The 23,413-nt window shown below is 45.5% G+C and overlaps 2 protein-coding genes across 4 annotated transcripts in view; one reads left to right on the top strand and one right to left on the bottom strand.

Moving 5' to 3' along the window:
* The window catches only part of LOC120957535 (alanine aminotransferase 1), a 13,602-nt gene extending 9,261 nt beyond the window's left edge, over positions 1-4,341 (top strand). Inside the window, exons 4-5 of the mRNA XM_040379791.2 lie at positions 1,068-2,154; positions 2,239-4,341. Of these exons, the coding sequence (XP_040235725.2) occupies positions 1,068-2,154; positions 2,239-2,387 (1,236 nt within the window). The 3' untranslated portion in view covers positions 2,388-4,341. The remainder of the gene's footprint in view (positions 1-1,067; positions 2,155-2,238) is intronic.
* On the bottom strand, positions 3,955-23,413 carry LOC120957544 (protein-tyrosine sulfotransferase). Of its 3 annotated transcripts, none has more exons than XM_040379819.2 (7): positions 22,996-23,413; positions 12,616-13,739; positions 12,115-12,544; positions 11,906-12,027; positions 10,166-10,723; positions 9,887-10,085; positions 3,955-9,790 (listed from the first exon to the last, which is right to left on the bottom strand). In XM_040379819.2, the coding sequence occupies exons 3-7, from the start codon at positions 12,271-12,273 to the stop codon at positions 9,650-9,652; spliced, it is 1,179 nt and encodes a 392-aa protein (XP_040235753.1). In that variant the 5' UTR covers positions 12,274-12,544; positions 12,616-13,739; positions 22,996-23,413; the 3' UTR covers positions 3,955-9,649. The 3 variants fall into 3 exon arrangements, with proteins under 3 accessions (XP_040235753.1, XP_040235735.1, XP_040235742.1); XM_040379801.2 differs by having other exon boundaries at positions 23,013-23,413; XM_040379808.2 differs by lacking the exon at positions 22,996-23,413 and adding an exon at positions 14,706-16,546.

Raw genomic sequence — 23,413 nt, 5'->3', positions numbered from 1 at the left:
AACAGTTGGTGGATCAATCACATGCTTGGGGACATTTTGTTTAGCACCCAACTCTTGGTCACTCATTTGGTCACGACATTTTCTGTCGGTGATAATCATGATATTCTTGGAATATATTTGGCATGTGGTCCCAAGTACAAAATGAGCATTCATTCTCGCTCTGTCTGCCTTGATGGTCTGCCGGGTCAAACAGAGCGAGAAACCATGCTCATTTTGTTTCTTGGAACCACTCGCAAGCACTGTTATCTCCTATGACTATCGAGATTATCATCGACAGAAAATGTCACGACCAAGTGACTGGCAAAGAGATGTTTGCACAAAATGTCACCAAGCATGTGACGGTCACACCAACTCTTTGAGTCTCACCTCTGATCATCATAGTAGAGCTAACATTATTTTGTTTCAGCCGGAATTTGTCATGACTATGTCAGTGACATTTTGAAGAACTGATCACAATGAAAAAATGTCATGACATAGTGACTGACCAAGCGTTGGTCGCAAAAATGCCACGAAGCATGCATTGGTCACACCAATTGTTTTAAGCATCGCCTCTGATTATCAAAATTGAGTACGTGACGCTGACATGGATTTTGTTTCAGTCAGATTTTTTATGACATTGATAGTGACATTTTACAGAACTGCCCCAAACGTACTTCTTTGTTGGAAAATGCTGCTTTGTATGATACGAAAGATGTTCCCTGCTGTTGCATCTATCTGTCCAGCAGCCGATATTCTTAGACCGAATGGGGGAAGCACCATACCAGCTCAAATCTATTTCTTCTGCGATAAGACATGTGCCCGTATCACTGTAGTTTGCTGCCGATGGCCGATGGCGACAGCAGCGAGCAGCGCCTGCCCGACAAGACATTCAACGATAAACACTATCACATACAATGACATGTTGTAAATTACCCAAAGCCAGTAACAGAAGCGCCATGAGACATCCTCTTATCACAGCTTCACTATCATCCAGCCGCTAGCGTCAATAGAGAGCGTCTTATCGGACAGTTCCCTTGCCGTGTGTTGCCTGTCTATTAATATGTACTCCCTGTTTTCCCTTGGCTCAGGTGCTGGGGCTCGTGTCGTACCCGCCGCTGTTTAACGACCCGTCGATCCCGACGGACGCGAAGCAGCGCGCCCGCGCCATCCTCGACGGCTGCAAGGGCGGCTCGGTCGGCTCGTACTCGGACTCGGCCGGCATCGAGGTGATCCGGCGGCATGCGGCCGAGTACATTCAGCGGCGCGACGGCGGCATCCCGGCCGACTGGCAAAACATCATCCTGTCCGCCGGCGCGTCCGGCGGCATCAAGGTGCTGATGGCGCTGCTGCGCTGCCCGATCGACGGCAAGAAGCCGGGCGTGATGATACCGATCCCGCAGTACCCGCTGTACTCCGCGACGATCGCCGAGTTCGACATGGAGCAGATCGGCTACTACCTGGACGAGGCGAACAAGTGGGGCCTGGACATTGCCGAGCTGGAGCGGTCGCTGAAGGAGGCGCGCAAGACGTCGGCACCGCGCATCCTCGTCGTGATCAACCCGGGCAACCCGACCGGCCAGGTGCTGTCCCGGTCGAACATCGAGGACATCATCAAGTTTGCGCAGCGCGAGCGGTTGGTGCTGTTCGCGGACGAGGTGTACCAGGACAACGTGTACGAGAGCGGCTCGCAGTTCCACTCGTTCAAGAAGGTGATGATGGAGATGGGCGAACCGTACAGCAAGATGGAGCTGTGCAGCTTCATGTCCTGCTCGAAGGGGTACATGGGCGAGTGCGGCATCCGGGGCGGGTACGCCGAGATCGTCAACCTCTGCCCGGACGTGCGCACGATGCTGCTGAAGTGCATTTCCGCCCAGCTCTGCCCGACCACGGCCGGCCAGGCCGTGCTGGACTGTGTGGTCAATCCGCCGCGCAAGGGCGAACCGTCCTACGAGCAGTTCGAGAAGGAGAAGGCGTCCGTGCTGGAGTCGCTGCGCGAGCGGGCCGAGCTGGTCGCGCGCACGTTCAACTCGATCGAGGGCTTCTCGTGCAACCCGGTGCAGGGGGCGATGTACGCATTCCCGCAGATCCGGCTGCCGGCGAAGGCGCTCGAGGCGGCCAAGAAGGATGGCAAGCCGGCGGACACATTCTACGCATTCCAGCTGCTCGAGGAGACAGGTAAGCACTGCTCTCGCATTCGCGCTCCGGAGGTTCATTCACGCCTACTAACACGCGACCTTTTGACAATCTCTTCCGCAACAGGTATCTGCATCGTGCCCGGTTCCGGCTTCGGGCAGCGCCCCGGTACCTACCATTTCCGCACCACCATCCTGCCCCAGCCGGAAAAGCTGAAGGAAATGCTCGGCCTGTTCAAGTCCTTCCACGAGAAGTTCCTGCAGAAGTACAAGTAAGCTGTATGAGCGCGAGCGCCAAGTGGGTTGTGAGAAGGCCGGAAGAAAGCAGATCACAATATTTAGTAGGTAGGAGAAGGAGAGCGAGAAGAGCGATCGTGCAGGACCGGCACACATCACACACACACACAGCCACACATTGGTCGCTAAGCAGCATCGGGGAAGAATTGGGCAAACATATCGTGCCGGCAGCGATTGAGCAGAGATCGATCGAGCGAGTAGGCAGTAAAATGGAGACCGCTTATGTGTAGACGAAGCAATTTAATTGCAATTTCTTCTAGAAAAATAACGGCACTGGGGTGCAATGCAAATAAAGGGTAAACCTTTACAGCCGTAGGTGATAGAGCGAACAGTGGATGCAACACCAGCACCCAGGCAAAACGGATTTCACGCAGCGATAAAGAAATGATCTTACACGAAATAACAAAAACTCCTCGATTTGTTCTTGCTTTTTAATGTAATTTTCTTTTAGCCTGTTCGTACGACGTTCTTGTGTCCTCGCGTAACGTTTTATCTCTTTAAAAAAAACCCTGTGACCCATGCACGTTTGTGTTTGTAATGCCAGCCCCACAAAGTGTAACCAGTTCAGCATACACATGGAACACTCAGTTATATCTTCTGATTCGCACCAAGTTGAAACAATAACGTTTAAGCTTTGTTAGAATGTTTGCTCTATCGACACTGCACACACACAGGTATTACAAAAACAAAAAAAATAATAAGCACAGCATTGTTAGGCGGTAATGTGTACGATGTGTTTTGGATTGTTGAAGCGTTAAGGAAGTAAGAACATTTAATGTTCTGTGTTTCCAATTCCCTTACATTACATTTCGCTTCCGGTACAACCGGACGCAGCGAAAAAAATAGAGAAAATTATTCAAAACAAAAGAAAAAAAACAATTTGTGATGCTAATAAGTTTAATCAAAAAAACAAGCGCAAAAAAGCGCAAAAACTTATTCGAAACTTAAAATAGTGTAGCACACTCCCAGATTGCAATGATGAGCGCATAAAAACACATCTGACGTTGGCACAAGCCATTACTAGAACTAATTGGAAAAGTATGATAAAGAAAATTATGTTCACGCTTTGCGGCGTTGCGTTTCGGTGTTTTTGGGGGTGGTTTCTCGTACACGCACACGCTTTCCTCGTTTTAGTCGAGTTCACTGGTGCTTACAAGCGGAAGGGTCGCTGGCAGTTGCCCGTTGCGGGGTTAAGCAGAGTTAGCCAAGTGTCTTAACGAACGAACCGTGTGTGTGTGAGACACGGTAGGGCCAAATTTAATAACACACACAGACAAACGCAAAGATTAAACTGTCGAGCAAAATTTTACGCAAAACACAATTGGGAAACTCTAAGACAATAATTTTTGCATAGTGCCGCCTGGCAGGAAAGTAAAAGTGAAAATTTAAACTGTGTAGAACCTTAATGCGGTCGTTCCGATTCTCGCGCGCGGGGATGTGCTTGTTCATCAGCAAATGCATTGTTTTATCGTAAAGTTCACAGTTTTTTTTTATGTTTGCTTTCCATTACAAAACCCAGAGGCACAAGCGACTGCCCTCGTAGCACTATGACCTACGACCAAACTCGCACTCATGAACAGTCCAGGAAACAACATCACATAGCCATAACGGGGTAAATCTCAACATGAAAAACATAAAAACAAAAAAAAAAAACAGAAAACACTGCCCACAGGTCTCAGAGACAGCAAGCGCCACAGCACCTATGGCCATACATTTCTCATCGCTTAGCACCATCCAGAGCTCGCGCACCCGAGTGAAACAGCTCTTAGCACATACATATGGAGAGCAGCAGCAGCGTGTCTGCTGCTTTATCCTTTATCTCTTTATCATCATACCTGTTGGTTCGCGCCTTGATTGCAACATATTTAGCCCGCCCGCGTTTCAAGGATTGTCGAAAATATAAATCAAATAAAAGTATATATATAAAACCGTTGCCGGAGCGTATCCGTTTCCCGTTGGATATGGAAAGAAAGATTCCTTGCAGCTGAAAATGACAAATGCCAGTAATGAGAATGCATCTGAAATGGAATGCCATATTTTTCGTGATTTTTGGATTTAGTATTGTATGCGAACCTTGAATGCAAACGTTCAAGTCAAGATTAATTCGTTACAGTGACTGACTCGTTACTCGAAAAACTCGTTAGGCGAAATGCAATGTTCCATATAATATAATGTAAAACAATAGAATCAAGAGCCAAAACAATGCTAAAACAGCACAATACCACACGGCATTTCTACGGCCGGTCGCCACGGAAGAATCGAGTCTAAACATCAAATCTGTCGCACCATCATTCTCTTTTTCTACTCTATGTTTCATACCTACAACATTACAATGTCTTAACCGTTCATATATTCCAAAGAACTTTCACACATTTTTGCTCATGGTTTAAGATTTTTGTATAATTTTGCTCTTTCGGTCGCAAATTTTGCCGACCGCTGCCTTATACCATGCCAAACCATAAGATTATCATGTATTAATAATTGAAATTTTGTTGCTCGTTCCGCAAAATTTTACTTGAATAAAAATGAGTTTTGTATTTTTAATGGTTTTCATAAAAAATGTTTAATATTGTTCTAGACATGCCTGTTGAAAATGTAATCTTGATTGTGGAAAAATCATCTAACGATATGTGTTGTAATAAGCATTTCTTTAAAAAAAAATCTTATGCGGACCACATCTATTCGCGCTACAGACTATAGGTTGGAGAACACTGTTGTAGAGTACTTCTGCTCCTAAAGCAGAAAAACATGCAAATTAGAGTTTCGATATTAAGAATTGTTTTATATACAACTATTGCCAGGATAAGTGATGTACAAGTAATGAATTCACCGTTTCAAAGTTGATGGTAATGAATTCATCGTAAACGTTGAAAATTTTAATCGAGCTAAAAAATATTAACCACAAGTTCTAAATTGGTATTAAAAAAGTCTACAAACAAATGTCTACCAGCTGAGCAACAATCTCTACCTAGACACAACCCAATAAAATATCGTTTAAAATTGATAAATTGTTATCATTTCTTTCCGTAAGCATCAACTGGGCGAATCTGAGGCTCTACAAGCATGTTAGTTGTACAAAACAATTCGGATTCAGTTTTGGGAAATATTAAAGGGAATAAAACATTCGGCCACGATTACAATTAAATCAATAATCACGTCAAAGAAATAGTGAGCTGCAAATTTCTTCCCAAACATTACTGTTATGAAGACATTTTTCATATTTTTGATGCATATATACTATTACACCAGCACTTTTTCGGTGCTGCCTTCCGCATTACACATAAGGAAATGAGCCTCCGTTATGTGCAAGGAAAACATAACGTTTTTCGTATCACTAGTGAGTAGCTGCAACGGATTAAACTCGTAATGCTTGGTTCCACTGTACTTCACATATGCTGGCCGATGGATATCCGAATGAAAATGAACGTGAAACATGGTTTACTTGATGATAACGCTCCATATTTTCATCAAAGTATGAAGCACAACCAAATGAAAGGATATCCTATTCCTCAAACTATATATAAAGATGATGATGACAAGTCCCCGCTCTTACCCTGACACAGGCTTTAGAAGGACGTACGTATCTTTAAGATAATATTACTCTTATAGAAATAGTGAAATAAATTGTACAAGTAAGTAATGGCATCGGAACATGCTCAGCTGAATTCACCGAGTCATACACACGCCCAAGACGACCAACATGGTTTCATCATGAAAAATCGGGTCATACTCCATCGAATTCAATGGTATTGCCTGATAATAATATCAAGCAATAAGATTGGTGATATTGTTGTTTTTATATAATAATATCATCCAAACATGGTTAAAGATAGGTAATTCCTATTATTAAAACTAATTGTAATAGTATCAGTTGCTACTTAAAGCGCATGCTGGTCACAACATTGTTTTTTTGGATAAAAAAAATAATTGCTATGGAGGTAGCTTTGAACAAGTAAAATTATCGTATTTATGGAGCATAACTTGAGGTTCCAACATTTATCGGCTTCATGATATACAAGCAGTCGAATGATATCAAAATTCATTACCTGAGTTGATTTGGGGAAGTATATCGGCCAAAGAGGAATTGCCATTGTTTTTCATTGTCAACAGCCATTTAAAGCCATGCGCTAAAATACTTTTGGGAAAAGGCAGTTTTTCCTTCCAACAGGATTCAGCTCCAATCCATAAGGTTTTAACAAAGTTGTGCGTGCGGCTTGCAATGACTTTGAAAAGCTGTTACGGACGGTCAAGATCGATGTAATTTTACTTTTAAAAGATGTTGTAGACATCGATTCCGCAGACACATAAAATTTGGTTTGATTTTTATGAGATAAAAAAGTGCATCATTTTACATTGTCACTATATACAATATTTTTCTAGAGAAAAAAAAAACATTGGATCGATAATTTATTGTATCTTAAATGACCCTGTCCAAAAAGTAAGGCATAGGTCCACTTCTCGGTGCATAAAGTTCAATTCCCGTAAGAAAGAGTCAAGAAAGTGTCCCAAAATTATCAGAGCATCTGAAAACCCCAGTAATGATTAGTCTTTTAGACCATTTTACGATAATCGATGGACAAGTACGACGGAATGAAATTTCATGCTCAGTAATTTTGTATACGAGTAGTTTTTTTCCCATCGTTAAAAATCAGGCAAATCCTTTCGCGGGCCAGATCTAATGTTGCAGCGGGCCGGACTTTGCCGACTGCTGCTTTACGTAGCTCGCCAGGAACTAACTAATGAATGGTACCATCGCCTGGCTCCAGGACAGTGCCTTCCGAAGCAAGTGAACCTAATTTATCTTTATTGGCTACTTACAATCATCAATGATTAAATCCTGATGTGACTTCCCAAACCATGTGCAGACAGTAAATTCCGATTGTCCTCTAGTACGCGCGCGTATACATTTGAGACCTATGTTACGTTTCTACAAAATTTTACTTTGAGCATATTCATTCCCCATCAAAATAGATATTAAATGTGATGTTAGTATAAATAATTGAGAAATGCAGCATTCTTACTTTTGATGTATAGAACGACGCCACAATTTGATAAAAAATATGTGGATGATAAGTAGGAACTAAAACATTAATATTCACCTCTACTCGATCACTAAATGGTCTTCTTTACTTTGTAACTCATAGACTTAATTGAAGCTGAAACATAACAAAACAAAGCTCTCAAAACGCTCTCAAACGGATTCTGCACGTGACTGCATACGAATCGCTTTGTTGGCTCTCTAGATAATGTCGAAGAATCGAAGCACCAAAATCTTTTTGAAAGTAAGTTTCATCCTGTTCCATAACACTTCCGCAAAGAAACTGCACAAATAAATAGTTACACTTCATGTGTTTTTTTTTCTTTTCAAAATGTATTATTATTTGTTTGTTGTGTTTGCATTAGCCAACGGCCATGGATCATAACGCCATGGCCGCATGGTTGACATCGAGGGTTTAAAAGAATATTTAACAAATACACACATACACAGACGTAGTAATGTACAAAGTAGTGTCTAGCCGCATCCAAGGCGTTAAGCGTTTTTTCTTCTTCTTCTTCCTTTTCTGTTGTATGTCTGTTCAGTAATTAAGATTGCGCATACAGCATTTTCTGTTTGCTTGTTTGTGTTTATGAGGGTCGCGCTGTAATGATTTCTATTCGCCCAGCATCCGTTATTCCCCCCGGTACCGTAAGGGATGTGCGCACATTAAGGTGTCCTTACAGCTAGGAGCCGATTGTGGCCGAAGCTGGCCTGAACGACCTGCACCGTACTAATACCGTCGCATTTACCCTAGTTTCTATTGCATGTTCTGATGTGTTGCGTTGAATTGGCTCTCCCCGTCCCTGGTTTGTGGGATGTACGCTAAAAATCTTATATATGTGTATGTGTTACTTTAAACCTATCGGCTGCCCCATCTCAAAGATCAACCGCCGTACGCATAATTTTTGTCTCTCCTGCGTTATGTATGTGTATATGTCTATTTTTTTACATGCAGTTTGTACATGAACGATGTATATATTCAGTAAGATATATAAGTTGTGTTTGTGCGTATTTACTAACTGTAGTTATCGTTATTGTTTTGCGTTGTACGTTTGCATATTGCGATTGCGTGTTTTTTTACTTCCGGGGGAGGTGGGGAAAAGGTGGCAGAGAAAAAGCTGTCTCGCTGTGTTCTGTGATGAAGCGTCCGAGTCTTACAAGGAACTGGGTTTGTTTGTTTGTTTTTTTTTTAGGTAAACGAACTCATGCATCCATTCATAGTGCATTCGTCGATATTTGCTACTCTTGTAATTTTCACATACCTCGTCCTATCGTCCCAATTACCCTTAACCTTACGTGGCTAATGTGCTGCAGTAAATCAGCTTGTCTAGCATTATTACAGTTCTTGGCTTGCTATTAAAAGTTAGTTGATAAACTGCGACGTGTTCGCAGTTGTTACAAAACCGCCCCACGAGCACAGCTATATTTCATATCATAATAAATTCCCTCCCTTCTTCTTTGGCCCGCTCACAGCAGAGCACGCCGTGCTGGGCCGCCGGGCTATGCCGTCAATCCTGTTTACATTAACTACACTACTGTACGCAAGTACACTCGTTGTTGCTGTCCCATCTCCCAGAGCTCTATGCTACGCTACCAGTCACTTCCATTGCTCACGGGCGTGGGCGGAGGGATATTTTTTTGACTATAAAAGGTTTCACCTGCGATTGCACGACGCGCGATGACTCCCCTGGTTAGATCGACACTATTTCTTTACGTCCATCCTCATGCATAACAAACCACGCATACAAATCTGCACTGGATGTAGGCTCTCCGGCTTCCACAGGACGTATCTATTATACTAGCGCGATCGAGCACGGTCGCAGTTGTGGGATAAAGAAACAAAAAAGAGGTCTAGCAAGCCGCCGTATAACGACAGTCGTGTCGGTGTTGCGTTTTCTAATGCATCATTTTGCGGGGGAATTTTGTGTTGCTGTTGCCAGCTTTATCAGTTTTTCCATTGTATTGCTATGGCCCTAATTAGTTAAAGCTGCAAAATATAGATACATTGCAGTGCTTACACCCACAGTCAACTAAAACTATAAACATAAACCACCAAAGTCTTTTTGTGTAGATCGCATCGGCGCTATTGCACTGTTTTTGTTGTTGTTGTGGCCGAGTTTTAGCGGCTAGCAGCGACTCGAGCCGCCGCACATCGGTTAAAAACGGTTCACTTGCTATCGCAGCAGCATCGACAGCGATTTCATCACGATTTCCGATCCTTGCTGCCAGCGCCGTAGTCGTCCTCGTCGGTATCCTTCGCCTTCGGTGGCACGTTGTCGGCGAGCGGGTCCCGGTTCAGCAACTCCTTTGCCCGGTGCTCCCACATCTGTGGATTGGACCGGACCTGGTGGAAGACCAAGCGGCACGAATTACATTAGTTCAACGGGAAAGCTCACCGCCACAGTCGGCTGATGCGCAGCAGAGTGTGCAGAGTGCCTACCTTGTAAGTATTCTCCTGGACGTACGAATCGGGCTTCCCGTAGTCGGGTGGGTTGGAGTACGGGTCGTAGCCCAGCACGGACAGCATCGGGGCAATGTCTGCCATGTCCCGTATCACGTCGCTCGGTATCTTGCCGACCCACTTGGACAGTGCCTCCAGATTGACGGGCTTAATGACCTGATCGGAGGACCGTTCCACCCTGCGAAACGAAACGACAACAACCGGTGCGTGAAAGGAGTGCTAAAGATTTGGAGGCGGCGCACCGCAGTTGCAACTTACTTCGACAGTGCAACCCCGTTCTCCTTGTTGATGAACTCCTCGTGGTGCAGCACGGAGTCGTTCCAGGGAATGTCGAGAAAGTGCAGTATCTTGCGCATCCACTCTTCCGGGTGCAGTACCAGCTGCTCGTAGTACACCATCATGCACCGGTCGCTGCCAATCTCCTTGCACTGCTCGTGCATCGTCTGGATCGCCTGGTTCCACTTGGTCAGGCACTGCCGGTAGCTGGTCAGATCGAACCCGGTGATCGTAACCTTGCGCGAGATGATCGAGTGCACGGTGGCCCGCCCGTCCCGCACCATGAACAGAAACTTGGCCGCCGGGAACAGCTCGATCACGTACGAGCCCATCTTGAGCGTGAGCGGATCCTTGTTGCAGAGCCGCGGGGCCGGATCGCCGTGCTTGGCAATGATCTCGAGACAGAACTGGGCGATCGCCCCGTTCAGCACCTCCTTCGTGATGCCGGCCTCCACCAGCCGGACCGATTCCTTCTCCGACTTCATCCAGTGGGAGCGCAGCTGCAGGATGCGTGGTATGACGCGCGTTTCCTGACCGCAGCTGGTGGAAATAAACACAAAACAGCACATTAGCAGATTAAACTTAGTGGTGGGAAAATGATGTTTTCGTCGGAATCGATGCCGGCTAGCTGTGAAGTTTTCTGGAATCGATTCCGATGTCGATTCTGATTTCGGAATCGACTCTGGATTTTGAGTCTGCTCCAGAATCGGCTCCGGAATTGGTTCCAGAATCGAATCCAGAATCGACTCCGGAATCGGAATCGGTTCCAGCAACGAAATCGGCTATCAAATCATAATCGGAATCGAAATCGGCTCCAGAATCAGAATCGGCTTCGAAATCGGAGTCGGTTTCAGTATCTTCATCTTCTAAGAATAAGCGTTTGGGTCCAATGATGCTACGTATTGATAGCCGCAAAGAATCCAAAATTATTTGTAAACGATCCATTCTCATGGAGATTACCGGACTGATTTCGCTTCTGAAACTTCTTGTTTCAATTAAATAACTGATTCACATTCCGGAGCTAATTCCAATTCTGGAGTCAAATTCTTGTTCCATTACCGGAGCACATTGCGAATCCCAGATCGATTTCGAAATCGATTATGGATTTGGAGTCTACTCCAGAATCGGCTCCGGAATTGTTTGCGGAACCGACTCCAGAATCGGCTCCGGAATCGGCTCCGGAATCGAAATCGGTACTGGAATCGGATTTGAATCCGAAATCAGAATTGGCTCCAAAATCAGAATCGGCTTCGAAATCGGAGTCGGTTTCGGCATGTCCTTAAGAATAGGCGTTTGGGTCCAATGATGCTATGTATTGATAGCCGCAAAGAATCCAAAATTACTTGTAAACGATTCATGCTCATGGAGATTCCGGGACTGATTTCGCTTCTGAAACTTCTTATTTCAATTCAAGAACTGATTCTTATTCCGGAGCTGATTCCAATTATGGAGTCAATTCTAATTCTGTTATCGGAGCAAATTGCGATTCCTAGATCGATTCCGATCGCGGTGCCGATCCTGGTTCGGGAGCAGATTTCGATTCCGGAGCCGAATCCGATTTTGGAGCCAATTCCGACTCCGGAATCAACTCCGGCATCGGCTCCGGAATTGGAATCGATTCCAGCATCGGATCCGAGCTCCCAGCACTAGATTAAACCCACAAGTCCAGCACTAGATTAAACTGATCGGCCTCAACTCTATCGCACTAACAGGCTCGCTTACCGTACTTCCGGATGGGCATCTAGCATGGCGCGCATCAGCGTGGTACCGGAACGGGGCACACCGCCGATAAATATTAGCGGCATGTTCCGATGGTACCGATAGTTGCCTCCACCTTCCGCCGTCTGAGAAAGAGAACAACGAATAAAACATAAAATTAATAGGTCATGTCGCCCCAATAGACAACTGTCCGCGGGGAGTGAAACCTGTACCTGTTCATCTCGCACCATGACACCGGCACTGTGGGCACTGCTGCTGCTGCCGCCCCAGCACATCGATCGCACGTCCGCCCATTTCCAGAGCAACACCAGCCCGACCAGGCAGCCGACGGCGGCCAACGGGAGCTTGCGGTTGCGCAACACTAACCGCATGATGTCTACCTTCTCTAGTACGCTTCGGTTGCTTCGATTTCTCCTAGGAGGCTAAGATTCAACACGCCGTTCTCGCGTATGTGCGCGGGGCTTGTGTGTAGACAAGCGGCGGGTTCCGATTTCGTCAACGTGCACCCGGACCAGCGTCCGAAACAATAGTGACAGCGGCGGCGTTCTGGCGCTTATCAGCTTTAAAAGATTAGCCACTTACCCGGTCAACAAACGAACGAACGGGGTTTTGGCGTTAATTAGTCGCTTTTCTTTGTGACCGCTAAAATGAGACGAATGTTTGCTTTAATAAAATGCTATGCTAGGGCAGTAAATGCACGAATGATCACTCACCGTTCTTCAACTGCTTGCGGAATATTTCCTTAGCGTGCTTTTGTCCCGGAAGCGATCGCAGGCGATATGTTTTTTTTTCTCTTCAGTTTTTTGTTTGTTTCAGTTCAGCGCTGTTAGTTAAGATAGTTAAAAGGTTAAAGCTAAAGGAACGAACGCGTTTGTGCAATTAATTCGGCCTGTATCGGTTCCCCCGGTCCGCCCGGCACGTGCAGAGCGCTCCAGTGATGAGCGCCGCGCGTTGGAAGATATATTGGCAAAATTGACGTAGCCGGCGCTCCGTTGGCGACCGCGGGAGTAGAAGGGAGAGAAGAGAAGGAAGAAAAGGGGGAAGGAGGTAAAGCGTCGATATGGTTCGCTCGCGAGATGTTGCTGATGGTTGCTCTCGGTCTGGAAAGGCGATACAATGCACAACCGGGCACAGCAGCAGAAGTTGACGCTGGATGGGGAAGTCTAATGGTGTGCGCCGTCGTCCCGTCGGCCCCCGGGGTCAGGTGCCGAGCCCATTGCTACGGTCACTAGCTATCACGGGCATCGGTTCCCCTGCTCCCGGTAGAACGTGTCTACCATGCAAAACTAGCGCTCCGCTCGTCTGTGTTTGCTTGGTGCTTGTGGGGCTCGATCGGTTCTCGCAGGGGTTGCACGGGGGTCGTCTGGCGAGTTTGTTCCGCCGTTTAGCACCACCCCACCGGTGACCGCATTCTACCGTTACCGCAATCAATTACTACTGCGCTGCTAAGGGGTGCTAACTTTCTACCCCTCCAATCGGGCGTGTGACCACACGGTGACGGGTTGCGTTCGAGCGCGTTATTTTCTTTTTTTCCAACGAGCCAACGGAAAAGAATGTGACACGTCTGAGCAATAGGGAACCGATGCAGTAGCTCGCTAGAACCCGGCCGTGCATCCGCAGCTCATCCGAAATGGGTCTCGCCGCGTCAGCATGTAACGCTTATCGTTCCGCGTGTAACGGTGCGCGATTTCATCAAGCGCGCGACGAACGTGACGAGCTGCTGGTACAATCAATCAGCAATCCGCGTATCTAGCGCTTGCCACCAGCCAGGTGTTGCCTGCCCCGCGTCGGCCGATGCTCCTTCCGGGTGGTTTGGAGAATGCTGGTTACGCTGTGGCTGTGAATTGAAAAGACGGGCAAAAGAAGAAAAAAACACACACGACGAAATGTGTTAGCATTGCGTTTGGAACTGGGAAGATGCTGCTCTAAAACGTGTAGACCACTTGGCAGCCCTCACTGTTGACGGCTATTGCATTCCAAAACCGGGAAGACACTCAATACAAGCCCGAACCCGGGGGACAATGTGACCAGAGGGGTTCACGTTACTTCTGTTTGCGTCCAACATGCGCCCATCTGTTGCGGAGGCAAAGTGGCTACACTTTGCACTGGCAGCATATGGGTCTGTATGGTCTTCTATTCCTTCTCCCTTAAACGGCACCTACCAAGGTCCTTCTCTCTCTCGCGTCCCGTTTGCGTTTATGGTGACTAGTGGTGGGAGCTTGGAATCGGGCCCAACCGATTTTGTTTCCCAGGTCAATTCCGATTCCGGAGTTGACTCCGGAGTTGACCCCGTAGCCGTGATCAGAATCGGCTTCGCAATCGGAATTGACCTGGGAATCGCAATTTGCCCCGGTAACGGAATCAGGATTGACTCCAGAAATAGAATTTGCACCGGAATGAGAATCAGTTCTTGAATTGAAACAAGAAATTTCACAGACGAAATCAGTCCGGGAATCTCCATGAGAATTGATCGTTTACAAATAAAATTGGATTTTTTGCGGCTATCAATACGGACCCAAACGTCTATTCTTATGGAGATGCTAAAACCGATTCCGTTTCGAAGCCGATTCTGATTTCGGAGCCAATTCCTATACCGGAGCCGGTTCTGATTTCGGAGCCGATTCCGATTCCGGAACCAATTCCGGAGCCGATTACGATTCCTGGGCCAATTCCGATTCCTAAGCCGATTCCGATTCCTGGGCCGATTCCAATTCTGGAACCAATATCGACCGATTCCGACAAAAACTTAATTTTTCCCATCACTAATGGTGACGCACTATTAGCATGCCGTCACCACACTTACGCTTCGGTGCACAACACCGTGTTGACGCATCGCACGCAGACTCCCCCTTCCCGCTCGTTGCCCTGCTTTCTTATCTGTGTACAAAGAACACCCACACTTCCGATTTGCTGCACTTGCAAGTTGCAGAAAGATAAACTGTCTATCAGCAAACGCAGTGTGAGTGGCGCCCACAGGCAAACCCGGATACAACGCAAATGCGTGCTCGAAACCCTCCGACCCTCAGATCCGACTGGGTCGTCTGACTAGAGAAACAACACTAACGCGAAAGGGACAGCCACGGTCGGGTGCACGCTGGCCTGGCGACGAACGCGTTTGATTAAGGGACACGGTTGACGCATAATAATGATTTTTTTTTCTCCTCTTCTTCTTGGGGAGCTTTATTGGTGGTGATGGAGAGGATCGAAGGGCGCGACGAATGAATGATAAGTTCCCTTTTTTGCCGGTGGCTAGCGGAAACAGTGAAACAGGAGGGGAGCCGGGCCAGTCAGGGTAATAATGGAATTATGTTTTCTGAAACGTACAGCAAAGGGCCGTGAGGAGGAATGGAGAAAAGTACGCGGGCGTGTATGAAGTGCCAAAGTGGAAAATAATTTTTCTAACACACACACACACACATACACATTTTTACCAATTCGATTTCGCTCATTTGTTTACTGTTTCGCTTTGGAATTAAATTAGCCCACCCGAACGCAACTCAACCTAAAAAAAAATATTCAAAAACATTCAAAACACGTGGCACAGGGAATGGGAATTTAAAATGCATTACGAAAATGGCACCTTTATTTTCGGGGGGAGGTTATGGCTGAAAGGATGGATAATGGGCGGTAATAGAAGTAAACGATTTCTGTTGATTACATCGGATCGTCGTTCCAATTGGAACACGATTCCCGATCGTGAAGCTCGTCTGTTGAACAGTTGATGGCGTTTTAAATGTCCGGCCGGATGTTTCCGGTAAACAAGGGACTTTTTGGTCCATTTGGTCGCGGTTAAAAAATCGACCCAACCACACACTACCTGTACCCCAATTGGACTTGTTTTGTGCATTAAAAAAAACAACCTCCTGATAATGACCTGCAGCCTTGTCTTGCACAGCGTGTACCCAGCATAATCTTGCAAACATTTTTGCTTGAGAAAATTGAGTTTACATTTCAATGGTGCTGCGTAGCTAATTCAATATTCCACTCGCCATGTTTTACCATAACAAATACAAAACGATTCCCCAGGCGGCGCTCGCCGCAAGTTGCTTGCGCGCGCGCGCGCTCCAAAACACAATTAAGAACACGTTTTAGAACCCTGCCTCTCGCCAGACTGTCAGCCAGCGCCAATGTGGCAGGGCAATTAATCGTTACAACATCTTGTTGTTTTCGCTGTGTTGTGTTATAACTATTACTACTGGAACATTGTTTGTACCGATCGTTATCAACCGGGGTCTAGTGCTGCTTGCAGAAATAAAGCTAATAGCGTGTTTTAATTCTTGGTTTTAATAGAGGAATTGCTCAATATTGCTTGAGGAATCATCCATAAATAACGAAACGTGACAAGGATATTGGTTTTACATCTTCCCCCTGTTTATTGTAGCGATAATGAGCGATGCACTCTCCATAGTCTTTTACCGTGCCAAAGTGAAATAGAGCCTTTAACCTCCATGTGCCGCGTATTCAACATAAAACTACGATCAATTCAAATTTAACTCCCAAGAGGCGATCAGAGAAAGACTCAGGCAACAGCAGTCCCCAAATTCTTGAAAATTTGTTTGTGATTTCGTTATTTATATTTATGTTATTTATTAACTTCTCATTCGTTCCCTGAAATCTAATGTTTTTCGCGTTCTGTCTCACTTTGTGTGGATCGACTCAGTATGTCCGTATAAGTATTAATTAAGTATTCATGTAGCTCACAAATCCGATGAATTAAATAAATACAAAAAAATTAAATAAATAAATAGATGTACTCATAACACCGTTACGAAATCTATGGATGATCACCTAAACCTTCAAAACATCACTCGCCGGTCAGCACTCAATCAATGGCAAACGAGAAGGTAATAAACTGTTACAAATTAACCGTGCTTTGTGCGCGACCAACTGCCAACAACTTCGCCTCGGATTGATGGTGCAGATCCCCATGGAAACAGTTTCGCGGTTTTGGCTTAAACTCACCCTCCCATATCCCACACTAGTGTTGGGTACATCTGATTCAGATTCATGAATTCCACACTAGTGTGGGGTAAATCTGATTCAGATTCATGAATCTGAATGAAGCTTTAAAATGATCCAATGAATCTGAATCTCGATTAGCAAGATTCATGAATTACAAAGATTCAGGAATCTCTAAGCTCTCTAAGGAATCTCTCAGGAATATCTCCAAAAATTCATAGAATTTGAATTTCTTATTATTCATCTTATTGGTGTAACAGTATTGTTGTTTCTACAAGTTTGTTTTGCTACGGGACAACGGTCACTGCGAGACTTCAACCCACGACGGGCGTTCATAACCTACAAAGATTCATAGACCGTGAGCTTCTTATTAATCATCTTGTTGGCGTAACAATCTTGTTGTTTCTACAAGTTTGTTTTACTACGGAACAACGATGCATGCGAGGCTTGAACCCACGACGGCCATGTTGTAAAGTTGTGCAATGTAACCACTGTACCATGGGATTGCGCAGATACAAAAATCCTCAGACAAGGGAGATTCATCATTCTTTGGAGATTCGATTCGAGATTCGAACCACTCATCGCCGAAGATTGATAAGCATGAATCTCAACGAAAGATTCATGAAACCCAACACTACCCCACACACACACAGTCTTTCTCGGCAGGCAAACTATCGTTTTAAACGCCTCGTGCCGTTGGCGGCGTACCATTGAGCCGAGAGTTATTAACTATTGCATTTCCTTCCCGTACCGCCACACAGCAGCCTCCTAGACACTTGGTATGTGTGTATGTGTTTGTTGTATTGATGAGCAGGTTTTGTAATTTACATCCATCCAAGGCAAGGGATTAATGGTTGAGGGTGAGACATTGACAAATCAATAATCAGCAGACGGACGGGATGTAATTAAGTTTTTACGTGCCACCAGTACAGCGCTGGTTCATTTTGCAGCAACGGGCAGGATACGGCAAGCAGGATCCCATCTTCGATCAAACCAGCGAGGGACAGCGTGACGCTTGCTTTTGGTATCATTTTGATCAATTCCGGGTTACGGCGAAGATGTTCTAAAATGAGCGCTCTGTGCGCAGCATTCGGCGAAGAAAGCGTAATTACACACAGACACACACTTATCGCACCATCATGCATCATATCGCACACTTGAGCGCAAAAACAAAAACAACTGTTTCTCGTGATACTAGAGATGTAGATTAGATTTTTGATTGAGCAGTACTGTGTTATCGTGTTGCTGGAATGTGTAGATTGCTGCTCAGTACACTAGAAAAAGGAAATGTAAAAGGAAAAGGAAAGGAAAAAGACATCAAACCAAACCAGCCGGCATGTTGCGTTTTGCCGATATATCAGACAAAGTTCCGATGTATCAGTTCCTTCCGGCAGCAAGCTTTCGTCCGTTTTGTGTTTTGGTTTGTCTAATGACATGAAAAAGTGCATCACGCGATGCAATTCTGTTGGTGCATTCCTTCTTCAAAATGGAAAATTTCGGACCTATGATTCACACACACACATCCACACAAACACAAACAGCGTTCGTGATGATTTGAACGATAATGGCGCAAAATAATGGTTGGGAACAGGCCAACTTTTAACGGTTCTATGTACTTCTTCAAAGCCACACGCACATACCCAAACAGACAGAAAAGAGGAGGGCGTGTGTACAAGTAAGTATCCGAAAACAAAAAAAAAAAAAGATCCGTTAACCGTCAAATGCGGTCCGCGTGTCGGATCGGCCGCGTTAACGGGTTTTCCTGGCTCGGATTACACGCGCGCATTCTCCCGCCGCGTGATTCTTAGATCGGCCGTCGTCGCTGTCTGTTTCCGTCCAGCTGTGTAAGCAAAGCTTGCCGAAGTGTCGCTTCATTGCGCCTGGGCGCTGTTACATCCAACAAACTGGTGACATGGCATCCCAGCGACTAGCCGCCGGTGCGTAACGGCAGATGCAAGCGACCGTCGGATGTCGAGCGATGCGCAGATTTACGCTGCAACGATCAAAACTAGACAGCTTTAACGAGTACCATTGGCAGACGCTCCCCCCCCCTCAGATGTGACCTCCGCTGGTAGCGAGGTCCTCCTCGCGGGGGGAGCAGAGCCAAAAAAAACCTGCTACATCTGGTAAGTTTGTTAATTTTCAAAATGGCACACAGGAGAAGAGGAAGGCGGCAAGTGAAGCTAAAACAACGCGATGGTTCTAAAATTAACACAACGAATTGTCAGGCTGTGGATTTTCTTCTGCAGTTTTTTTTGCCTAATATATAGCACCGTACGCAAGACACACACACACATGTGGTGGTGTGGTTGTGCGAGATTGAGACGGAGACGATCTCTGTTTTCGTTTCGCTTTGAAGCATCGATCAATGCAGTAGAGCACGGCGAAGAGTGCCGAAAGATAGAAAGTCTAGGAAAACAATTCTGTGGAGTACGCACATCTCTTGGTAGGCGCCGAATTTAATAAGCTTATTATCCCCGGCTATTTTTAGTCACACCGACCTCATCAATCGTTGTAATGCTGCTCGATTAATTGGAACTGCATAATTGAGCGTGCGAAGAATTTGCGCCCCTCTTCATTAGTAAAAAAAAAGCAGATCGGAGCAATAATTTGGTGCACTATTCGAACGTGCGGTGATCAAGTATAATATCCCCAACTTGACGGGTTCTAACAGGGAAGTGTTCGCATAGGCATGGGAAGTGTTTATCAATGTGTTTAAACAAGATGATTTCCTGCGACTTTTCGATGAAAATATCTGATCCAATTGCGATTCGAATCTTGAGCTTTAATTTACAAATATTTTTCAGTCGTTGCCGCCAAATTTTGGCTCTAAGACATACATTTTTTACTCTAACGTGCCGAATTATGTCTCTAACTTTGTCAATAATTTTTTACTCTTGTAGGAACTATGATAAAATTACTAAGTATTTGAGAAGATTTCTGACAACTGTAATTTGATATCACAAATTCAACACAAAAACCGTGTCATTGATTTTTGTTAAAACAAAAAAGGAAATCTATTGAATTTTAAAGCCATTGTTTACACCTAGAAATAAATGCCAATCTTTTTTCACTTTATTAAAATATCCATTCAGGCCTTTTCTTTTTCAATCCAACTTTTGTTGAGATTCATTCATATGAATCTTCAGCGATGAGAAATTCTCTAAAGTTTCATGAATCTTCAAAGAATCACGAATCTCTACAGATTCACGAATCGTCAAGGATTGATTAATCTCTAAATATTCATGAATATCCAAGGATTCATGAATCTAAAAGCTTCATACGTCCATTAAAATACATATATCTCCAGGGATTCATGAATCTTTAGAGATGTATGATTTCCAAAATTTTGAATTTGCCCAATCCCACCTCCAACTTGCCAGTTGTGGGTTCTTGCCTCGCATGGACCGCCTCCCCGTAGCAAAACAAACTATCCGGCTACGTGGTACTTTATAAGAAGTCTCGATAGCCTGTATAGGCTGGCATGAACACGTAGGTTGTTACGCCAAGAAGATGAAAAATAAAAAGGTCAAGCTTTATGATTTTTTTTATAGATTTATGAATCCCTTGAGAAGCATGAATCATCCCTAGAGATTCATGAATCCCAAGAGATACGATAATCTTTCAAGATTCAAGATTCTTTCGAGATTCATGAATCTTTCCAATCGAGATTCAAATTCATTTCATCATTGTAAAGATTCATTCAGATTCATGAATCTGAATCAGATTTACCCAACCATAATCCATTCCTTCATGAGCTAGCCTGATGGAGCCTGCGACGAATCGGCGTTTGTTTCCATAGTTTTCAGGATGGAATAAACTAGGCTGAAAATCTGAGGCTTGTTTTGCGCGTGATTTTGTATGGAGTGTTTACACTATTTCAGACGCCAATTGTCAAACTCCATACAAAACAGTTGGCTGATATCGGAAAAGCCCCCATTGGCATAAAAATGGTGATATTGAAAATTCTATCAATGAAATTATTAACTACTTAACTTAAATTCAATAATTTTGGAACAAACAGTTTCAGGCATTACATTAAATTTTGTTAATAAAGCGATTGACTTACATTCAAAAATGTATGCACTAGAGACAAAAGTAGGCAAGTAAGAGACACAATTTAGTGACAACGTTTTGGCTCTTCTACGCAACGCTTCTTACGCATGTCCATCTAGCTCCGTGTCCCCATATAGCTAGCAAGTTTTGGTGCCAGCCAGTGCTTAAGCTTCATTTCCGCGAATTTCGTTCCAAACGAGGCAGGTGGTGTAATACGGGCGCCAGTGTAAGCAGATGATGAATGGATCCGGTGTCGGTTCGTGCACAGCTGTGTGAGGAGGGGGCAGGGGGGGGGGGGGGGTGAATCGATCGAAGCAGAATTTTGCAAGTAGAAAACAAAGCGTGCAAATCGTGCACACAGCCACAACGCTCGGGCGGGCATATGTAACCGGGGAGAAATTTCAGCTCCCCGAACACAACGACCCCCCCCCCCCTGCCCACCCTTCATCACAACTACATCAGCATCCCTTATGTTTATGTTGACTGCCGGGTTTTATGCATACTTTACCCATGCAAGGGCAACGGGCAGGCTGGCGGATCGGCCAGCGGAAGCGCAGGCGCATTCAACACAATGTCCGTCAATGCCACCCACATCGTTTCGCTTGTGTGTGTGTGTGTGTTCATTTTTTTTCGAACTGCCACCTTGCAGAGGGCAGACCGCATAAATGAAGCCATGAGTAGTTCGCAGCCGGACCCAACCACTACAATCTGGCGGGTTGGACGGTTGGGAAAGCAAACAAACAAACAAACGCTGCCAAGTTTTATTTCGCAAACAGGGCCCAGCGTAGGCAGTATCACTATCCGAGATCCGAGTTGGATCGATTGACCCCGGGGTCCGGCGGAAGGCCGCAGTTAGTAATCGCGACGGTTGACAATTCATTAGGAAGCGTCTATAAGACCTTTGTGTTAAGGATTAAATGATATCCAAAAACAAAGTAAAAGGAGAAAGCCATTTTGTGGCATCTTGGGGCTTACCAGAACAGGGTACCGTAATGCAATGTAAATATGTCTTATATGTCTGTAAATAGCCAATCGTTTGAATAATCTTTTGTATTATAATCCCTTCTGCATTTTTTGACGACCCACACACACACACACACATACACATAGAGTTGCTTAGGTACTTGTCTTATTTCTTGCCAGAGGAGTTTCTTACACAAACATGACAGTAACTCTCGCCGCGCAGGAGATCTGGCTGGCAGACGACTCTAGCTGCTGCTGCTGCTGCTGACGTTGGCGCGCCGTACGCTTCTTTGTTACACAGGCCCCCCAAGAATTGCCATGCTGGTGCGATAAGGGGTAAACAAAAAAAAAACAACTACTAAACTGGTGGAAGAAACTGGTGGTACGGAGGAGCGAACTGGTAGTCCACAAGCGCTCAGAACCTTTCGCACCCGAGGAAGATCAATTAGCGGACGGCGTGACGTCTCCCAATGGAGGTCAAGCACCCTAACAGTCCCCGGCCTAAATTTGGCGGTTAGCGCTTTGGTGTGTATGTCAATGCGTCGTTAAAGCCATTGGCTGGAGGGGAGGGGCGGAGGTAGACGGGTGCAGTTCCGTTACTGATGGCAATTCCAGCTGTGCCGTTTAGCAAATGCGATTCTCGGGGACTCTCGCTCGTTTGTAACATCCGTCGCCGTGTCGCATAGGAATGGATAAAGTCTGTTTCGGGAGTGGGGGAGATTTGATGTAGATTCACCACATTACAAGACATCGGTTCGGTTTTGGAGTGCACGAGGAGCTTGGGCCGTCCTTTTTCCCGGTGGATTGCCCCGGGAGACTTAGGGTAAAGCAAACATCAAACCTCCCGTCTTCCGTCCCATTGGAAAGCATTCCTTCACCAGAGTTAATCTTCAGCTTCAGCCGCGCTTTCCCTGCTCGCATCTATACCCTCGTATCTATACCCTGTGTATCTCTTTCTTCAAAACTCGCCAACTTCTGCTGCTGCTGGTCGTCAACGATGAGTTTGGTTCTGAGTTGTAGTTTTTTTACGAGCTATAAGCAACCATTGTGCCACCATTCGATTGCATCTTCCAAATGCACTGGAGAGCGATATTTCCATTGATCATGAGCCTTACTTCTTTTTGCTACGTACCGCTTTGATGCTTTTGCTCGTTCGTTGGCCGGGATGTCAGCAAGGGCAGCAAGAGCAGAAGGTCCGATTCTGTTGTTGATTGCAGGCCGGGATATGACAGTTGCTGCTGTGTGCAGTGTTTCTCCGGTTGGAAGCGGTGTTGTATCGTTTGATCGAAGATCCCGTCTCACTAGACTCACACACATGCACACAATTACACGCACTCACGTCTATGCACTTTTACGATGGGACAGGGCAAGAGTTCCGCGCACAGAACGGCAGGCAGAAGCAACATACAAATAAACAAAAACTCCCCGAACACACACGGCAGCGCGACTTAGGCGAGTGTACACTCGAACGGCCCGGACGGTTGGATCGAACTCTCGGGGACGCAGCTCGGGCTCGACGTGCCGACTGTCATC

Source organism: Anopheles coluzzii, chromosome X, assembly GCF_943734685.1.
Source record: "Anopheles coluzzii chromosome X, AcolN3, whole genome shotgun sequence".
Lineage (NCBI taxonomy): Eukaryota > Metazoa > Arthropoda > Insecta > Diptera > Culicidae > Anopheles > Anopheles coluzzii.
The sequence above is the reverse complement of the archived record's forward strand: the minus strand, read 5'-3'. Positions and strand labels throughout refer to the sequence as shown.